This window comes from Sprattus sprattus (assembly GCF_963457725.1).
Source record: "Sprattus sprattus genome assembly, chromosome: 6".
In the NCBI taxonomy this organism is placed as follows: Eukaryota; Metazoa; Chordata; class Actinopteri; order Clupeiformes; family Clupeidae; genus Sprattus; species Sprattus sprattus.
In genome coordinates, this window is record NC_137925.1 from 14723854 (window position 1) to 14744789 (window position 20936).

At 46.3% G+C, this 20936-nt stretch overlaps 1 protein-coding gene across 1 annotated transcript in view; it reads left to right on the forward strand.

Moving 5' to 3' along the window:
- akap13 (A-kinase anchoring protein 13) overlaps window positions 1-20936 on the forward strand; it is a gene marked incomplete at its 5' end in the record, with an annotated part of 87269 nt that overhangs the window by 52302 nt on the left and 14031 nt on the right. The window contains 15 exons of the mRNA XM_080840184.1: window positions 801-843; window positions 1142-1256; window positions 5494-5650; window positions 7505-7560; window positions 7782-7851; window positions 8088-8229; window positions 9335-9447; window positions 9971-10117; window positions 11022-11275; window positions 12076-12201; window positions 12899-13016; window positions 14228-14479; window positions 16197-16273; window positions 18537-18718; window positions 20284-20366. Of these exons, the coding sequence (XP_080696310.1) occupies window positions 801-843; window positions 1142-1256; window positions 5494-5650; window positions 7505-7560; window positions 7782-7851; window positions 8088-8229; window positions 9335-9447; window positions 9971-10117; window positions 11022-11275; window positions 12076-12201; window positions 12899-13016; window positions 14228-14479; window positions 16197-16273; window positions 18537-18718; window positions 20284-20366 (1935 nt within the window). The remainder of the gene's footprint in view (window positions 1-800; window positions 844-1141; window positions 1257-5493; window positions 5651-7504; window positions 7561-7781; window positions 7852-8087; window positions 8230-9334; window positions 9448-9970; window positions 10118-11021; window positions 11276-12075; window positions 12202-12898; window positions 13017-14227; window positions 14480-16196; window positions 16274-18536; window positions 18719-20283; window positions 20367-20936) is intronic.

A 20936-nucleotide genomic window follows, 5' to 3' on the forward strand; every position in this document is an offset into this window, starting at 1 on the left:
CCCCCCCCATCCCCATTGCAAACCTCAGATCTAAGATGGAACCTGAGTGTACAACAGACCCAGAGTCGATCAGGGCCCAAGTCAGTGGGTCGGCTGCTGTCATGGCACCTCTGTTTTCCTTTATTTTTCTTTTGTTTTCATGATTCTTATTAAAAAAATCTTTGTGGGGTTAAAGGTTGGGCTGTATTGTATTTGCCACTCTCCTGTCTCCATGGATCGGCCGACACAAACAAACCCTTGCCAAACTCTCGCTGATTTGTGTGCTTCGGGGATGTGTGCAGCCCAAACACTGCTTCTGAACAACGCTCTGTATATTTGGTATCAAAATAGAGCAATTGGCAGTGGCAGCCACCGTTGGAATTTTTCTGTTTGGGTATTTGGCTGTGAGGACTGTTTTTGTAACTGCTGTTTTCAGAATTCAGTCTGTGGTGAGATGAGGCATGGGTTTTATAAGCCACATTGTTTCACAGAAGGACATTTTAACAGATATTTTTTTTCTAAATAAAAAACAAAGAGTTTAATTTTCTTAGGGGACACACAGAATGCAATTGTGTATTCATGCATTTATTCATGAACTCGTTCTCCATAGTGTTCTGTTCAAGGTCTTGTGGTTAATAGGTCTGTTTTTCTTCCGTCCTGGTTCAGTAAAGTGGAGGCCCTCTGTGAGTTTTACCGCTGTTAGTTGGAATCTGTTCTGGGACAAATACACAGACTGGGGAGTGTTTTAGTAAAATAGCTTTGGATTGGCAGATTAGTAAAGGTGCTTAACTCTTATTGGCTGTTTTTTTTTTTGCATGCAGGTCTTAATTCATTCTCCAGTGTTGCTGGATCAGTGGACTACAGGTGAGATCATTGGACTCTTCATTAGTGTGAGAGAGCCCAACTCTCTCATTAGATTCATTTCAATGGATTTTCAACATGAATAAATTAGTGGTTTTCATGGATGAAAAGTTTAACTGAGCAAATTGTTTTTAAAGAATCAGTGAAGTTTTGAATGCAGTATCGATCCCTAAAGACTGTGTGAGGTTTGTTGAGCACCCTTCTCTGTCTCTCTCTCTCTCTCTCTCTCTCTCTCTCTCTCTCGCTCTCTCTCTCCCTCTCTCTCTCTCTCCCTCTCTCTCCATCCCTCCTGCCCCTCTAGCAGTATCACTGAGGAGGAGCCAGGGCCTCTAAGAGGGGACTTCGAAGGGAAGAGTGGGACCAAAGTCAGCCGCACCTTCAGTTACCTCAAAAACAAGATGTACAAGAAGACACGGGTGAGTCTTAACACACACACACACGCACACACACAGACACACACACACACACACACACACACACACACACACACACACACAACAGCTGTGTCAGATTCTTAAGTGCTTGTCAACTTACTGTTTGTCAACTTACTGGCCCCCAACTGTCAGTCAAAGACTAGCCTATATCCAACCCTGAGCCTATTTGCATTCATCACCATCCAAAGGATTTCCATCAAAATGAAGTGGGATCTAAATATATGATATAGTGAGTGTATCAGCCTCACACTAACTACTGTGTGCTAAATATAATAGGGCAGGGACTGGGTTTAAAATGGCAAGAACAAATGTACCCTTTCTGAGCGGGAGTCAGGACACCTCCCCAGCCCTTTGGAGAAGTCTACACCCTTGTTTCACCCGTTCCTCTGGAGGGGCGGTGTGTTCGAGCTCTGAGCTCTGCCCGCCTGTAGTCTGGAGCCTCTCTGAACACACACCCATGGTGGGGAGATCCTTACTGGACTACAGTTTACGCTCACAGTGTTTTTATTCATTTAGCCCATCCACAGCTAATCTGCAGTGACTTGCAACAGGTGCACATTTGCATCAGAGTGTGTGCTCAGATGTGCAGGTCATTGTTATGCGTGATGGTCATCAAACCCGTGACCTCAGTGTTGCTCTTCCAGTTGAGCTAAAGGCAGGTCAGTAGCTCAGGCAACACATCAGTTCCTCATCTGATTCAACAGGCCCCCAATCTGATTCAACAGGCCCCCAAACTGATTCAAAAGGCCCCCAATCTGATTCAACAGGCCCCCAATCTGATTCAACAGGCCCCCAATCTGATTCAACAGGCCCCCAATCTGATTCAACAGGCCCCCAATCTGATTCAAAAGGCCCCCAATCTGATTCAAAAGGCTCCCAATCTGATTCAACAGGCCCGCTATCTTTTCTTGAGTCCCTAACCTGATTCAAGAGGCCCCCAATCTGATTCAACAAGCCCCCAACATGATTCAACAGACTCCCAATCTTCTCTTTAGCATCGCATCTGATTCAACAGGCCCCCAATCTAATTCAACAGGCCCCTGATCTTTTCGATCACCCCCGATCTGTTCTTTAACCCCCAACCTGCTCTTTCAAACACATGTCCCTGATCTCACTGCCAGACGTGGACGTGGAAACGGAAGATAGCAAACAGTCACTGAGTAGAACTGAATAGAATAGAATGGAATGCCTTGATTGTCATTGCACAGTTTTACAATGAAATTTGCTATGCAGTCCTAAACCGGTACACACACACTCGCCCCCACTTAACACGTGCACACAAACTCATGCATACAGCTGTACATATATAGCACACACATACACACAGATGTACATATATAACACACGCATACAGATGTACATATATATAGCACACACGCACACACACACACACACACACACACACACACATGCACACACATGCACAAATACTCGTGCATAAATGAAACGCTGTGTAATGTCGTGCACACACACACACACACACGTACACACGCACTGTGGAGATAGTATGCAGGTATTGCAACAGTTTAACTGTAACTGGATGAGTTGTTGACAGCAGTCTTTCTAGGTAGCCTGATTGATTGCTGTCCCAGATAAAGAGAACATTTGAGGTTTGTGCGTGCTAGTTGCTGTATCACTAGTTGCTGCTGTGAAGAAGGTGTGAAACAGTCAGCTGCTGCTAAATGTCCACATCATCACTTGTGTCCCCATCATCACTTGTGTGCCCTGTAGAAGGATGCTGAGCGCATTGTGACTCATATAAGGTGACCCGGTGTATGTTTGTGCATGTGTGTACCCGTGTGTGTATGTGTGTGCGTGTGCATGTGCGTGTGCGTGTGCGTGTGAGGCTGTGTATGTCAGTGTTTGTGTGTAGGTGTTTCTGTGTGATGCCTTCATAGCAGACAGCTGAGGAAGTGTGTTTTGAGAAGTGAGCTGTGAACTAGCACACCATCTCAATGGACTTCAGAACTCAGAACAGGAAATGCATTGGAGTGTGTGTTTGTTCAAGTCAGAAGGAAGTTGCCTAGTGTTGTGACATGAGTGTTGAGACATGAGTATAACGACATGTGTGTGTGTGTGTGTGTTGAGCTGTGTGTATGACGATGAGGTACATGAGATATATGAGTATCTCACAGACCCTCAGTCCATGACAAACTCATGGCCAGACATGAGAATGTGCTCAGTGGCCACAGCTCTGTCTGCTGTGAGTCTGAGTCACATGGTGTGAACAACTAATGTATACATAGCGTGTGTGTGTGTGTGTGTGTGTGTGTGTGTGTGTGTGTGATTGGGAGTTTTAATGTATGTGTATGAATGTGTGTATGTCTGAGTGTGTTTGAGTGTGTGAGTGTGTGTGTGTGGGGGGGTGAAGCCACTGGCAGAGGAGCAATGAAGTAACTGGCCTCTCGCTTCCTCCCTGGCTGCTGGCTGGTCAGCTGTGTGTGTATGTGTGTGTGGTTGAGGGTGTGTATGTGTGTGCTCTGAAACTTTGAGGCTTACACAAGCAGCTGTTCCCTCTCTCTCTCTCTCTCTCTTCGCAAGAGAGATGTACAAAAAGTTGTTTGATGTCCAGGGCTACATGAGGCTAAGAAGCCCCAGGGGCAGTGAGGTAGGCTGGGCAGATTTATTTTCTTTGTGGGGGGGGGGGGGGTATAGAGGGGGGGTTCTCCTGGGATAACTACCATGTGTGTTTAAGTATTTATGCACTTCAGTGTTCGCTTGCTTTGGTGTGTCTGTCAGTGCTGATGTCCTTGATGTTTGATTGGCATGTTGTCAGTTACCCAGCAGAGTGCAGATTTAGGGAAAACACACCATAGGGAGTATAGTGAAGGTTGGTGGATATCGATGGATGTTTTTAGTGAAGTACTGAATCCTTTCGATGAAGTGAAGTACTGAATATTTGTTTGTAGTGAAATACGGAATCTTTGGTTTTAGTGAAAAACTGAGTCTTTGTTTTGAGTGAAATACAGTCACATTGTTTGCCGTCAACTTCCCATGACGTTTGGCATTTAAGTTGCTGGGAAATCAATAAAGCGTGCTAATCGTCGTTAGCCATTGTCTGTGCCATAGGGTGTCGTGGGTTAGGCTATTGTTGTCACCGGGAAGTTGCTTGCAGTAATAACAGAACTTGGCAGTGATGACAGCAGAGAGCGGTGGTGTTGGTTTTTTGTGGTACTTTTTCCCATAACAATCAGACATGAGAGAAAATTATGCTTGTATTAGACAGAGCTACAACCGTCATAATCAGAGTGAACTGTCATGATCACAATAATATAACAGTGCTTTTATTTTTAGTCAGGAAGGCGATGTAGCTCTGAAACAGCCGTGCGCCCTGCTGATAGAATGCTATGCTAACCCATGTGCTGAAGAAGCTCCTGGGGGCTAACTGAGAGCAGGTTAAAGGCTCTCTTGATAGTTAGTCTTTTTAATTTGCCATTGGAAGATTAGCATGTCTCCCACAGAACAGACTGACTCAGGGGAGTCTCTTTGAGCTCTGGATGGGGCTATTCCCACTGGCTCTCTTCTCTCTCTCAGTTTCTCCCTCTCTTTCTCTTTCACTCTCTAGTTACCTCTGTCTCCTCTCACTTCTCTCTCTCTCTCTTCCCTCTCTTTCCCTTGATATTTCTTTTTGCCCTACCTCCCCTTCTCTGTAGTTCTCTCTGTCTCTTCTCACTTCTCTCTCTCTTCCCTCTCTTTCCCTCGATATGTATTTCTCCCTCCCTCTCCTTCTCTCTCTCTCTCTCTCTCTCACACATTCATTATATTTAACCTTTATTTTTGCCTCCCATTATACCCTCCCCTTTGAGGGAGTTCCTCTCTCCATATGAGCAGGCAGACAGACACAGACACAGAAACACACACATCTGTTAATCCACCTCCATCTCTTTTCATTTTGCTTAACCTTTTACTTTTTCTTTCTTTCTATTTGTCTCATTCTCTGCCCAAAAAAAAGACTTTATTTTGTATTCTTTACTGTACTTCCTCCTGTATCTGCATTCTGAGGAGAAGGGCAGGGCAGGCACTATCAGTCTATCAATCTACCATCCATCCATCTCTCTTTTTAGGTAGTGAAATCCTTATCTCCCCTCTATTTCTCCATCTGTATCTGAAGGGCAAAGACAGGCACTATCTGTTCATCTCTACACCATCTCTCTTTTTTTATTTCACTAAACTTTTAATTTCTCTCTCTGCCCCCCCCCCCCCCCCCCCCCCCCCACAGGAGAAGGACAAAGAGAGACACAAGGAGAAAGAGGCAAAGGAGAGGGAGAAGAGGACGGTGAACGGCCACCTCTTCAGCCATGTTGGCTCCTGCCAGCCCACCATGTGTCCACAGTGTCACAAAGCCATCAGCTCCAAGGAGGCTTTCCTCTGCAACAGTCAGTATCTTTCCTGTTTGCCTGTTTTAGTCTCATCATGCCCTCAGATAACGCACTGTTTATGCTGAGACACTGTTGTTTGACGGTCAACACATGATAATGTATACAGTTCATTACTTTCAATACATATTCATGCTTTGTATTTGCACATAGTTCCGTCCGACTCCTCTGGAGGCATTTAGTCAGTGTTTAGTCAGCGTGTGTCCGTGTTTGTTGTAGTAATAACTTCAGTCTTTAAGAGAGTTCAGGTGCTGAGTAGCTCCGTATGGATGTCAGCTGGTGCGAAGATTAAATGAGCTTTGCGATTAAGACAGGCAGTGCACTGAGTCCGCACATAATGGCTCTAATTGCGTACTTTGTTGTGTTTAGGTGTGCAAACACAAACTCCAGCCTAACTCGATACAACTTCAAAGGTAGCTCAGTAGGAGCAGAGCAAATTGTGTTTCTTGTGCAACACAAACAGGCTAATTTGATTTGCCGGGCCATGCGCTAGCTACCAGCAAGGGGAGGAGTGGTTGTGTGTGCATGTTTATGTGTGTGTGTGTGTGTGTATGTGTGTGTGTATGTGTGTGTGAGGTGCAGTGTCAGAGGGCTGGGGGTAGTAGTGAACTGCCGTGTGAGATAAAGAGAGCTAAAGAGGTCTATTGAGGCCTGTGTGTGTGTGTGTGTGTGTGTGTGTGTGAGGAGCAGTGTCAGAGAGCTGGGGGTAGGAGTGAACTGCCGTGTGAGATAAAGAGAGCTAAAGAGGTCTATTGAGGCCTGTGTGTGTGTGTGTGTGTGCGCCTCGGGAGGCTATGGGGCTTATAGGGGAGGAGTGGTTATGTGTGTGTCTTTGGGTCTGTTGAGGCCTGTGTGTGTGTGCGTGTGCGTGTGTGTGTGTGTGAGTGAGTTCGTTCCCCTCAGGAGGATATAGAGCTTATTTCACAACCCTTCAGTGCAACCAGCAGGAGAGGAAAGTGTTGCTCTTCCCTACACAGCAGCCTTTACTTCCTCATAGCCCAGCTACTCACACCCAGCATGGTCTACATAGGGACAAACACACACACACACACACACACACACACACACTCAAACACACACACACACACATGCATGTATATATGCTTATCTACACACACACCGACATACTGTAGCATGCACACATTCACAGAGAGACACACAGAGTGTTTGGTGGATCCTCTGAGCTCTGGGGTGTTTTATTTATGTATTTGGTGGAGTTTCCTGGCCTCTGCCTGGCCTAGAGTCAATCCCTCACACACACACACACACACACACACACACACACACACACACACACACACACACACACACACACACACACAGACACATACTCCTAGCTCTGGCTGCAGAGGCAGAGACAGAAATGATGACCTAAGAATACTTTCCTGCCTCTCCATCTCCTCGGGCAGATTGTTCCGGAAATGGCCCCACAAGCACGCAGCCAGAAATGCCATGGCTCAGCTGAGTGCAGAGTGTGATATATAATTAAGAGCTTTGAAGAATTCACTTTTGCCACAACTGGCAAGAGTGAAAACACACACACACACACACACACAAACACACACACACAAATAAGCGCCATCAGAGAAACACACATACTGTACTCTCTCTCCCCCTCTCTCATGCACACACACAAGCACAAAAGGCACACACACACACACATACACATGTAGGAACACACGCATGAATTCTGGAAGGGTCTGGATAGAGTCCTTTTCCACTGCATAGAGAGGGGAAAATTGAACCTGGTCTAATGAGTGTGTTTAATTCGTGTGTCTAATGTGTGTTTTTTTTCCTCTCTCGTCTGTCTCTCAGATTGCTAATGCGTGTGTTTTCTCCCATCTTGTCTCTCAGATTGCTACATGTGTGTCCATAAAGGCTGCAGAGAATCGCTGCCTGTTTGTGCCAAGGTGAAAATGAAGGTTGTTTGTTTTCACTTCCATTTCCTTCTGTTTTTGTTGTTGTTGTTATTGTTTTCCATCCCGCGTCTAGGCTGATTTTTTCTTCATCTGCAGTAATAACACTGTTTATTGAGAAGCCTGTCCCCTCTCCCCCTCCACTGTATTACAGTAAGAATGACTTGTTTTATCCTTGGCTTTGTTATTTATTCCGTCCCTCGGTTCACCCTTAGATGCATAAACAGCAGCAGCGCGCCGTCCCGGACTCTGCCACCATGCCCGCTGTCACACTAAGACCCAAATGTAAGACCTCATCTTATCCACTACCACAGCTTTCAAACTCATGTGCAAAATCTTCAAACTTGGGTTATAAAATGGATTTGTTTGTGTTTGTGTATTATCTGTGTGTAATGTGTGTGTGTGTGTGTGTGTGTGTGTGTGTGTGTGTGTGTGTGTGTGTTATGCATGTGTATTGTGTGTGTGTGTGTGTGTGTGTGTGTGTTTGCATCATGCGTTTCTATGTGTGTGTTTGTGTATAGCCTCAGGGTCACGGGAACGCCCCTGGTCGGCCATCTTGTCCCCGGAGGAGCACTCCTTGGTGACGGCCCCGCGCAGACACACACTCATGCCCTTCAACAGCAGCAACCTCTCCAAGAGCATCTCCATCAGCAACATTGCAGGGTGTGTGTGTGTGTGTGTGTGTGTGTGTGTGTGTGTGTGTGTGTGTGTGTGTGTGTGTGTGTGTGTGTGTGATATAGTTTATATACATTACACAAGTGTTGAAACTCTCCCTCTTGAGCTGGTCAAACAAAGAACTTCATATCGCAGAGCCCAAGTAGGACATGTATTTCTAATGTCCAGTATTTAAACACATATGAGTACCTATCTGAATCTATTAGATACTAATGCTTTGTTGGAAATACACTTAAAACACTGTTTGGATTTAAAACATTAGATACTGTAATCTCAGTTCTGTGTTCTAACAAAAAGTCCTCCTGAAGTTGTCCTGTGTGTCATTAGCTTAAGAGTGGAGTGTGCAACTAGCACTGCTAAGATGGTTCTCTCAGAACGAATGTGCAACGTCCTTGTTTCTCACTCTGTCTGTCTTCCTCTGTCTGTCTTCCTCTGTCTCTCTTCCTCTTTCTTTATTTCCCTTTCTGGATGTCAATGCTTCTTCCCATTGGTCACTCTGATGCCCTGTACCCCCCTTCTCTATGTCTGTCTTTCTCTCTCTCTTCTCTCTCTCTTCTTCTGTCTACTTTTCACCTCATCCCTGTCTTTCTCAATGTCTCCCCGCCCTCGCTCTCTCTCTCTCTCTTGGACGCCCACTGTTACCCTCAATCCCCCATTCTATCTCTCCACTCACTCTCCCACTGCTTCACTCTCTGCATCCCTCCATCTCTTTATCTACCTGTCTCACTCTCTGCATCCCTCCATCTCTTTATCTACCTGTCTCACTCTCTGCATCCCTCTATCTCTTTATCTACCTGTCTCACTCTCTGCATCCCTCTATCTCTTTATCTACCTGTCTCACTCTTCTGCATCCCTCTATCTCTTTATCTACCTGTCTCACTCTCTGCATCCCTCCATCTCTTTATCTACCTGTCTCACTCTCTGCATCCCTCTATCTCTTTATCTACCTGTCTCACTCTCTGCCTCTTCCTTGCTTCCATTATTTCTCTCTCATTTGTCCTTTCCCTCTCTATCTCTTTCTTTCTTTCCTTCCCCCTCTCTCTCTCCCTCTTCCCCTCCCTCTCTCTCTCCCTCTGTCTGTCTCTCCCAATAGGCCAGTGTTTGATGATATCCCTCTGAAGGGATTGCGCTATCTGTCCCAGTCTACTGACTCCCTGCACAAGCCCAGCAAGGTCAATGAGTCCACCGAGTCTCTGGTAGATGAAGGTGAGCCGCCCCCGCTGTCGTCTCAGCGGACGCCATTAGCCCGGCCTTGTTTACAGCCGGCAGCATTAGCGCAACCGCTCTAGTGAGTTACCGTATTAGCGCAGCGCTGAGCACAGCTGACCGCCAGGTGGATATCTGATTGGGATGGATGGGCTCTAAAGTCTCCTGGTGCTGTTCTAGCAGTGTCTCATTTGCGTCTCATTTTGGAGAAAAAAATGTATCTGTCTCTGTTGGCAGGTGTGTGTGTGTGTGTGTGTGTGTGTGTGTGTGTGTGTGTGTGTGTGTGCATTTGCCTGTACTCAAGGTTGTGTGTGTGTGTGTGTATGTGTGCAGGCCTCTGTGTTTATGGGTCTGTTTATGTTCACACAGACGTGTGTGTGTGTGTGTGTGTGTGTGTGTGTGTATACAAGCAGACCATTAGCATCTCATCATCCCTGGTCAGCTAGTTCAGGTCTTGAAAGGGACGTTTAATTACAGGCTTGTGTGAGGCTATGGTGTTTTATTTATTTAACACATCTTTCAGGAACAGAGATGATTGACACCCAGCTGATGGGTGAGTTTGAGGCGGACGCCAAAGAACTGGAGGCCGACTCCTGGAGCTTCATAGTGGACAAGAAGTACCTGAAGCACCTGAAGAAGGATGCCATCAAGAGGCAGGATGTCATCTACGGTAGGCCGCCTGATGGATGTCTTCTCATCTGTCTCGCTCTGTAGTTGCTGTTGTTGTTGTTGTTTTTCTTGCTTGCCTCGCTGGCTTGTTTACCCTCTGCAGTGGAGCGTGAAATGTCTGACCTGTCACTCGTTTGAATAGTTCTGTTGTTGATGAGAGGCGTCGCCACGGTGACGTGACCTCATCAGCAGGGAGAGATGACTGCGCACTTTAAATGGCTCTCGCCGGAGGAGGATGGTGCAGGGGATATGACGGATTACTGGAGTGTGTGTGTGTGTGTGTGTGTGTGTGTGGGTGTGGGTGTGGGTGTGGGTGTGTGTGTGTGTGTGTTAGTGAGTGAGAGAGAGAGAGAGACCGAGTCTGAGTGTTTAAATATGAGAAGGGAAAAAGCATGGAGGAGTCTTGCTTCAGTCCTTGATGGGATCAGAAATGTAATTCAGTTTCATTTAATTTCACACTCTCACACTGGAGCCACTGTGGGAAGTGTGTGTTTATCGTTGTTTGTGTGTGTGTTTTTGCAAGTGTCTGTGTGTATATGTGTGTGTGTGTGTGTGTGTGTGTCTGTGTGTGTGTGTGTGTGTGTGTGTGTGTGTGTGTGTTTGTGTGTGTGTGTGTGTGTCTGTGTGTATGTGTGTGTGTGTGTCTGTGTGTGTGTGTGTGTGTGTGTGTGTGTGTGTGTGTGTGTGTGTGTTTGTGTGTGTGTGTCTGTGTGTGTGTGTGTGTCTGTGTGTATGTGTGTGTTTTTGCAAGTGTCTGTGTGTATGTGTGTGTGTGTGTGTGTCCCTCTGCTTATTGTCATGGTTGTAAGTGCGATATTGCACAGGCAAGAAATATAACCAAACAAAAAGACAAAGAAAAACAGATTATCAGATCAAGGGACAAACGTATCCGATGTGTTTCTCAGAGTTGATCCAGACGGAGATGCACCACGTGCGGACGCTGCGCGTGATGGCGGAGGTGTACTGCAAGGGCCTCCAGAAGGAGGTACAGCTGGAGGTCCAGATCCTGGAGCGCATGTTCCCCGTCCTGGACGATCTGCTGGATATGCACACACACTTTCTGTCCTGCCTGCTGGAGCTCAAGAGGGACGCCCAGCTCCAGGCTGGAGACAGTGGGGGATTCGCCATTGAGAGGATCGGAGACGTGCTCGTTGCCCAGGTGAGTGTGTGTGTGTGTGTGTGTGTGTTTTTTATTGGCACGTGTGTGTTTGTTTATGTGTAAGAGAGTGAGTGTGTGTGTTTTTGCGTGTTTGTGAGTATTGGAGCGTGCGTGTGATTGTTTGTTCAGGTTAGTGTGTGTGTGTGTGTGTGTAACTGTGTGTGTGTGTGTGTGTGTAAGTGAGATGGATATGGAATGAGGCAGTTTGGGGAATTGTTATAAAAAGGAGTTAGATCATTAACCCCATTCAGTCAAGTAGTGCCTAAATCTCAAACTCTTCTGTGAAGGGGTGTGTGTGTGTGCGTGTGTGTGTGCGTGTGTGTCATTTAGAGGATAGAGGGAGAACCTCCTAAGAGAGGTGAGGAAAGGTGAGGAGAGAGCGTTAGCAAAGACAGAGATGGGTGACATCCAATCACGTCTGTTCTGTATATAGCCTGGTCTAGTTATTTAGTACTTCAGTGAAGGAAGGAAAGGCCAGGAGAGATCTTACTTAGTGTTAACATTAGAGCTTGTCTTAATAGAATGATCTAGTTATTCTAGGGGACAATAAAGCTGTTTAATATTTTGATAGAAAGTGTTGCAGTTTGTTGTAGATCTAGTAATGAAGTGGCTTGCTCCAAACATAGCTTTTAAAAGAAAAAAATGGCTGCTTTGGTTGATCTTTTTGCATTCATACGACTCCTACTAGTCTAGTCTTACTGTATTTTGTAATCTATTATGTGTCTTAGTTAATCATAGTCTGTAAAAGAGAAAAAGCTGCTTGCGTTCCTGGTGTCTTAACGTCCTCGTGTGTGTCTCAGTTCTCAGGGCCCAGAGCCGACTCCATGAAACGGGTCTATGGGAAGTTCTGCAGTCGCCACAACGAGGCTGTGAACCTGTACAAGGAGCACCATGCCAAGGACAAGCGCTTCCAGGCCTTCATCAAGGTAAACGCAGCACACAGCAATACATATGTAGTATATATGTATAGAAATGTGTGTAGAGCCACAACTTTTCATGAGAGTCTATTGGATTTCAAGTGTAAATGTGTATACTTTATGCTTTGTTGCTATATCACTAGTCAGGGAGTAGAAACTCTTAAATCTTTGAAACTCTTTTCTTAGTAATTCTGCTCACATGTATATCAAAATCCTCTCCCATGTAGTATTCACTGTCACCTTAGTTAGGTAGGACTTCCTGTGCCGCCTGATGCATAGTCAGGCATGTAGAAAATGACACCATTTAACAGAAAAGGCAGGAAATGGACTGGTTGCCTGGAGGTGTCAGACTGTCTCCATAAAACTGGAGGTGTTGATGCATGTGTGCAGTAATGGCCCGTAAGAGAAGCATGTCATTCAGATGTGTGAAGTGGGAGTTGGATACCACTGTGGCTAACAACGAGGTGTGCATTTGCTCGTATTTATTCCGGAGCCCCAGTGTGATTGATATTCAAATATTCATGGTGTTTGCAGGCGAGTGTGCATCATGAAAGCTGTCTGTCTTCACTCAGTCTGAAGAATCTCCCCCTCCTTCTTTCTCTCCCTCTCTCTCCCTTTCTATCCTTCTCCTTCCATCTCTCTTCCTGCCTCCCTCCCTCTCTTTCTGTCTCCCCCCTACCCCTCTTTCTCTCTTTCTGTCCTTCAGAGGAAAATGAGCAGCAGTATAGTGAGGAGGATGGGTATCCCAGAATGCATTCTGCTTGTCACTCAGAGAATAACCAAATACCCAGTATTGCTGCAGAGGATACTTCAGAACACCAGAGGTAAGCGCACACACACACACACACACACACACACACACACACACACACACACACACACACACACACACACACACATACACTCACATAAAAATATATGTACACACATACCCACTCATATGCTCAAACACACAAAGTCTTAACGTTTACATGCACACATACACACACAAAAACCCACAGACACACACATATGCACACCTACACACTCTCACTCTGACAGAATCGGGCTGTGCTGTGGGAGGGGGGGGGGAGAGGGGGAAGAGTGCATATTGATTTTGGTCTGTCTCTACAGATGATGGCAGTTAGCTTAAAACCACAGCCCACCGCCCACACTGTGCCATCCTGGGTTACACCACACTCAGGGGGACTTTTGGCTAAAAGTCAGTCTGACATATTGGCACTGGAAGGACACACTCACATCTCTCTCTCTCACACACACACAAACACACACACACACACACACACACACACACACACACACACACACACACATACACACACACACACACACAAACACACACTCACATCTCTCTCTCTCTCACACACACAAACACACACACACACACACACACACATACACACACACAAACACACACACACATCTCCTCTACTAACTCATGCTTTGCCAGAGGCTTAACTCATGACAGAACCAGTCTTTGTTTAAAAAAATCTCTGGTGGTTCTCTCTGTGAAAACACACGGTTCTGCGTTCCATATGAGATCATGACAGGGAACGTCTCCCCTCTCCCTGCGGCTCCTTCCTGTTGTCTATCTCTGCAGTCGCCCTTGTTGCTTCACGAGACAGGAAATGGGTCGGCCGTCCAAGCCAGATCCAAACCTAACAGGTGGATGGGGAACCAGATGTTCATTTTTTATTTTTTTTGACACACCTTATTTGGATGGTCCCCTATAGACTACCTAAAGAGGCTCAGATTATAAACACACTTTATTTGGATGGTTCCCTATAGACTGTCTACAGATGATCAGATTATAAACAAACAACTCTGTTAAGTATGGATAGGGACCTGCATAGAGTGCCGCTAGGTGAATATTCACATTGATTGCAAAAAAATTAAGTAACGCTTGTGTGTGTGCGTTTGTGTGTGTGTGTTTGTGTGTCTGTGTGTGTGTCTGTGTGTTTGTGTGTGTGTGTGTGTGTGTGTGTGTGTGTGTGTCTGTGTCTGTGTGTCTGTGTGTGTGTGTGGGGTATTGTAGAGGATGAGGAGGACCACGCTGACCTGACCCAGGCGCTGATCCTGGTGAAGGAGGTGATAGCGGCGGTGGACAGCCGCGTGAGCGAGCAGGACAAGCGCCGGCGCCTGAAGGAGATCCACTCGCGCACCGACAGCAAGTCCATCATGCGCATGAAGAGCGGACAGATGTTCGCCCGCGAGGACCTGCTCCGCGGACGGCGCCTGCTGCACGACGGATCGCTGCAGCTCAAGAGCGCCACCGGCAGGCTCAAGGGTGAGCAGAACACACACACACGTGATGTTGGACTCCTCTAGGGGTCCAGACTGTCTTTGCATTCTAATATGTACTGATTGGGGATTCAGATTCTGGGCTTGGGCTTCTACTGGTCACTGTCTGTCTGCACTGTCTGGTTTTATAATATTGACAAGTGGTCATGAAACAAAGATAGAAAAGACAGACGATATACAACTAGACAGATTTATAATGTTCACATATAGCATGATACCCAGATAGACAGTATAAATGAATACTGGAAAGACCAGAGATTAGCAGCAGTGGGGTTCGGCTCCCATTGGTGACTGCCTATGTTCCATGTCTAGTTTCATAAATACATATACTGTATGACATGTTGTTGGATAGCCGTGATAGACACTTAGACAAGATAGACCTGTGTGTGTATCTGTGTGTCTTTGTGTGTGTGTGTGTGTGTGTGTGTGTGTGTGTGTGTGTGTGTCTGTGTGTGTATGTGTGTGTGTATCAGTGTGTCTTTGTGTGTCTTTGTGTGTGTGTGTGTGTGTGTGTGTGTGTGTGTGTGTGTGTGTGTGTGTGTGTATCAGTGTGTCTTTGTGTGTGTGTATGTGTGTGTGTGTGTGTGTGTGTGTGTCGGTGTTTCCCCTATTATTTCTCTTCCTCCCACCTTTGTGCAGCATATTCCTCCTACATTCTGTTTTGCCCATATTTTGAATGTTCTGGTTAGATTTGGTGTCTGACCTCTGTCCTGTGGTTGCCTCATGACTGTTCTTCCCCAGTTCCTCAGTGCTTCTCATTCTGCATCTACACATCTTTCTCACTCTCTTTCTGTGTATGAAAGGCCAAGAAGTGAGTCTCCAGTTACCACATTAAACTCCATATGGGCGAGTTAGCCACAACGGGAAGTGGGTTGTTAGTCAACGAGGTTAGCTTAGTGTCTTTATTCAGCATGGCTACGTCGTTCTCATCCTATGAAGTGTATCTCTAGCTAGTCCTTTGAACTCTATATTGCTGTAAACTGCAACAGGGAGCTGTCTATTCCATGGGGCTAGGGTACCATAGTGTCACAGATCCTCGTTTAGCATAGTGCCTTATTCTGCATCTTTGTCATTGTCTGTGTGTGAAAGACCATTGAGCGTTTCACCAGCTAGTTTATCAGGCCTGTTAGCTACAACAGGAGGTTGGTTGATAGTCGATAAGGCTAGCTTAGCATAGTGTCTAGTGTAGATTGTCTCTCTGTTTTGTGTTATTCACTTTACATCTTTGTTATTATCTTCCTTGGTGCAGAAAAACTAGGTTGTCCATTAGATCCAGTTAGCTATAACAAGAAACTGTGTGTTTGAACACGAGGCTGAAGCAGTGGGTTTATGAACGACAGGGCCAGTGGAAGGTCATGGGTCTCCACTTACAGGTTTTACTGTTGCTGAGGTTCTGCCTACCTACCCACCCTGTCTTCGCCTCTCATTTTCCTCCTTTCAACTAGGTTTCCCTCTGTCTGACCTTCCAGTCAAGTATTACTCATCTGCCCTCTCTCTCTCTCTTTCTCTCTCTATCTCTCTCTCTCTCTCTCTCTCTCTCTCTCTCTCTGGCTTGCTGGCCTCCTTAAAATGATTTTTCAGAAAGGTTTTTCTCTTCTCGCTACCTTTCCCTACTTCCCTGCTCTATTCAAGGAAAGTGTGTAACACACTCTCTCTCTCTCTCTCTTCCTTTCTCTCTCCATCACCCACTCTCTATCTCTCAGATGTCCAGGCCTTGCTGCTGTCAGACGTCCTCGTGTTTCTACAGGAAAAAGATCAGAAATACATGTTTGCCGCACTGGTAAGTGAACCATGAGCTGCATTTTATTCATTTCGTTCTATATTAACGTTACTGATACTTTTATCCAATGCAACCTGCCCACCAGTGAAGGCAGGCTAGTTTTTATACCTCTCTCCTTCACTCTCGGGTTGAAATCCTACAGCAACGCTAAGCTCCTCACTCACTTTCAGTGCTCCATCTCCTAGCCTTTCGGCAATCTGTTTTTCAGTCCTGCTGTGTTTCACCGTAAGATTTTCCGAACATGCTGTTGCAGTTGCATTGTACCCCACATCCCCCTCCACACACAAGTGCACACACACACACACAAACACACACAAGCATACACACACACACCCCACCCGGCCCCCAGTCCCACCCCGTTTACAGTGGAGGGGTTGCATAACACACTCCCTGCTCTATGCCTTAGGAGGAATGGTTTTAATCAGGCAGGTAGCAGTTGACTCCAGATCACAGATGCGGCTCATATCCGGACCACGTGCAGCTGCTCTGGTGTGTGTGTGTGTGTGGTAGTGTGTGGGACTGGACGTGGACTTAGAGAGAGGTTTGGCAGGCTCTGGCCTCTAGGGGCCAGCAGTGACGTTGGCATTGGCTAATTTTTCCACCAATTACTGCTGAGGGGGTTTTCTCTTTTCTGGCTGAACTCAATCTCACCAGCCCTGATGGAAATCAGACGCACAGACATACAGAAAGGGGGGGGGGAGCAAGAGACCTACAAAGTGAAGGAGAGAGGAGAGAAACCAAGAGAGAATAAGAGACAACAAAAAAATAGATGAAGAAACAGAGAGAGACTTTTAAGCTTTATATTACCAATACAAAGCAAATCCACTCAAACGGGAGAAGGAGAGAGGGAGTGAAACAGTATGGGCTCTGATTTCATTGACGGGCAACTGGTAAAGGCTAAAGCAACAACTATTAACTATAGCTTAATATCATGAGCAAGATGCTAAGCGCAAACATGAGTGAGTCAGTGCAGTGTTCCCACACGCCACACTTTAGGTCATGCGTGATAGACTTTGCTCGTTGCCTGTCAATTATATTATGGTCCTGTATGTTATGTTCTCTCCTTTTTTCCCTTTTATTCATGATCTACTGTTCCTGTGAATGCTTTGGCAATACATCTCTAATTGTTCATGCCAAGATGAATTGAACTGAAAGAGGTAGAAAGAGAATGAGGGACAAGGGAGAGAGAAATAACAGAGAGAGCATAGATTCATTGAGCTGAGAGAGGGTGAAGGAGGGGGAGAGGTAGAAGGAGAGGGAGAATGAGAGGTTGAAGGAGAGAGGAACAACACAGGATGCACAGTGTGCCATGAGTCACAGGCTGTTGCGTAACATGTGTGTGTCTGTCAGACGTGGTGAGGCGAGTTTCCTCTCTCCTTCCTTTATCTCTCATACTCTCTACCTTCTCTCTCTCCTCTCTCTTTCTATCTTCTTCCCCTTCACTTCCTCTACCTGTCTCTCTCACCACGCTCTTTATCTCTCTCATTCTTCCTCTCTATCTCTCTCTTCCTGTCTTGCTTTCTCTGCTGTGTGTGTGTGTGTGTGTGTGTGTGTGTGTGTGTGTGTGTGTGTGTGTCTGTGAGTCTTTGTGTGTGTGTGTGTGTGTGTGTGTGTGTGTGTGTGTGTGTGTGTGTGTGTGTGTGTGTGTGTGTGTGTGTGTGTGTGTGTGTGTGTGTGTGTGTGTGTGTGTGTGTGAGGGGTGGCCGCTGGAGTACAATGATGTGATCCGGGTGGCTGGGCTCTGAGTGACTGAAGCAGGCGAGCGTGTCATTTCCTCTCTGCTGGCACAGTCACGGCGATGGAGGGATGAGGGATGATGAGGCAGGGGAAGAGTGACAGCATGTGGGAAAATGACCCTTATCCCTTCATCTGGGTTTCCCCACACATCTGATTCTGATCCACTAAATAATTATCAATCCTGTATGTGTCTGTTCTCAGTCTTTCAATCGTTTTGTCATTTGCTCATACACTTGACCTCTCTCTTCCTTCTCTCCTCTCCTCTTCCTTTACCCTCCATCTTTTTACATCCTTCCCTCTCTTCTCTTTATTTCTTTCTATCTATCTATCTATCTATCTTCCTTTCATTATTTTTGTTCTGTTCCCTGTATCTTCATTTCCCTGTTAATCACTTCCTGTCTCCCACTGTGTCTGCTCTCTCTCCCCCTCTCTCTCTCTCCCTCCCTCTCTCTCCCTCTCTCTCTTTCTCTCTCTCCTCCCTCTGTCTCTCCCCTCTGCCCTCCCCTCCCCTCCGTGGGCCCTGCAGGACCAGCGCTCGACGGTGATCTCCCTGCAGAGGCTGATTGTGCGCGAGGTGGCCAACGAGGAGCGCGGTCTGTTCCTCATCACGGCGGGCACGGATAAGCCAGAGATGGTGGAGGTCCACGCCAGCTCCAAGGAGGAGCGCAACAACTGGATGCAGCTCCTCCAAGACGCCATGCAGTCCATGTGAGTCTCACACAGGATAGATGGGGAGGGATGGAGAGAGGAGAGGAGTTGCGGGGATGTAGAGATGTAGAGAGGTGGAGGAGAGAGAGAGATCGCCATGCAGGAGAGATGGGGAGGGATGGAGAGAAGAGAGAGAGGAGAGATGTAGAGAGGTAGAGAAAAGAGAGAGAGAGATCGCCATGCAGTCCATGTGAGTCTCACACAGGAGAGATGGGGAGGGATGGAGAGAAGAGAGAGAGGAGAGATGTAGAGAGGTAGAGAGGTAGAGAAAAGAGAGAGAAAGATCGCCATACAGTCCATGTGAGTCTCACACAGGAGAGATGGGGAGGGATGGAGAGAGGAGAGAGAGGAGAGAGTTGCAGAGATGTAGAGAGGTAGAGAAGAGAGAGAGAGAGAGATCGCCATGCAGTCCATGTGAGTCTCACACAGGAGAGATGGGGATGGATGGAGAGAAGAGAGAGAGGAGAGATGTAGAGAGGTAGAGAAGAGAGAGAGAGAGATCGCCATGCAGTCCATGTGAGTCTAACACAGGAGAGATGGTGAGGGATGGAGAGAAGAGAGAGTTGCAGAGATGTAGAGAGGTAGAGAAGAGAGAGAGAGAGATCGCCATACAGTCCATGTGGGTCTCACACAGGAGAGATGGGGAGGGATGGAGAGAAGAGAGAGAGGAGAGATGTAGAGAAGAAAGAGAGAGAGAGATCAAAGAGTTAGATAGAGTGATGCTCCAAAGAGCCAAAAGAGAGAAGGACGGAGATACTGAGAGATGGAGAGAAAGATAAAACACAAAATAGAGATGGAGAGAGGGGAAACGTGTAGAAAGATATTTATCCTAACAGGCAACAGGTATAGACTGAAATGGATGGCGATGTAGAGAAAGAGAGAGAAATGGAACCTGAGGACTTGGAGAGAGGGACAGAGGGACGGAGGAGAATGAAGCAGATGGAAAAGGAAAGCAGACAGATGAGCTATGGACAGATAGATCTTCTGATTGACAGAGAGACTGACTGAAAGTGAAAGATGCCGGGTAAGATGGAGAGAGGGAGCACCAGAGCGAAAGATCAAGATAAAGAGAGAGAGAGAGAGGGAGAGGGAAAAAATAGGGTAAAGTAGAAAGAGAAAAATGGGATTGATTGATAAAAAGATACATTTGCGGTGGGAAAGTGATCTCTCCATCCTTATGGAGGCTGTGGCTAATCTGTGTGAGGATTAATGATGGGGGGAGAGGGCTGTTTGCTTTTCTCTTCTCACAGATTAGCCATCTGCAGCACATGAGAGAGAGGGATAAGGAAGAGAAATAGATAGGTGGAGCGAGGTGGAGAAGAATAAAGAAGAGAAATGGATGTGTGTGTGTCTTTGCGTATGTGTAAAATCTTGTGTGTGTGTGTGTGTGTGTCTTTGAGTATGTGTGAATGTGTATGTGTGTGTGTGTGTGTGTGTGTGTGTGAATGAGTGATTACTGGTTGATGTGTTCCCCTGCGGGCCCTTTTCTCAGTCTTATAGAGGAAAAGAAAACTGTGTGTGTGGAAGAGAGAGTGATGGTTTAAGCTGATGTTTCTGTCTCCCAGAGAGAAGGATGAGGATGAGGGCATCCCCAGTGAGACAGAGGAAGACAAGAGACTGATGGAGAGCAAAGCCAAGGAGCTCAGAGGTAAAAGAAATAAACACAAAACTGCAAGTGGGAGTGTGTGTGCGCGTGTTTGTGTTTGTGTTTTGAGGGATGTACAAAAGTTTGTTTTTCAAGGTGAATGTACGAGTGTGAGCATGTGTTTTCTTTGTGTGTGTGTTCTATTCCTGAACTGTGTCCCAACAGGTGCTGATGCGGTGCTTTGTTGTCAGTCAAGCATTCAAAAGTGTGTTTCTTTGACTCAGTTTTTTCAATTTTTAGTTACCACTTCATCTCACTTCAATTCAGATCAATTTTGCAGAGAGACTTTAGTCTTCAAGTCTTCAGTCAAGCGCTAAATAAGCTCCTGAAAATCGTCCTACCTTTTGGTGTAATCCGCAATTCGCTTTTGTGAAAGGTTGTTGATATTTGAGCTCAACAGCCGATCAGATTACGCCTCTTCCTTCCGTGCTCCTGAAGCATTGGAGGACCATGAGGAGCAATTTGCCAAATTCGACAAAAAGTGTATGAGTTTAGAATCATGGACGTTACCTTTAACATATGTCTCTCTCTTTCTTTCCCCTTTTTCCTCTATCTCCCAAATCAAATCAAGCC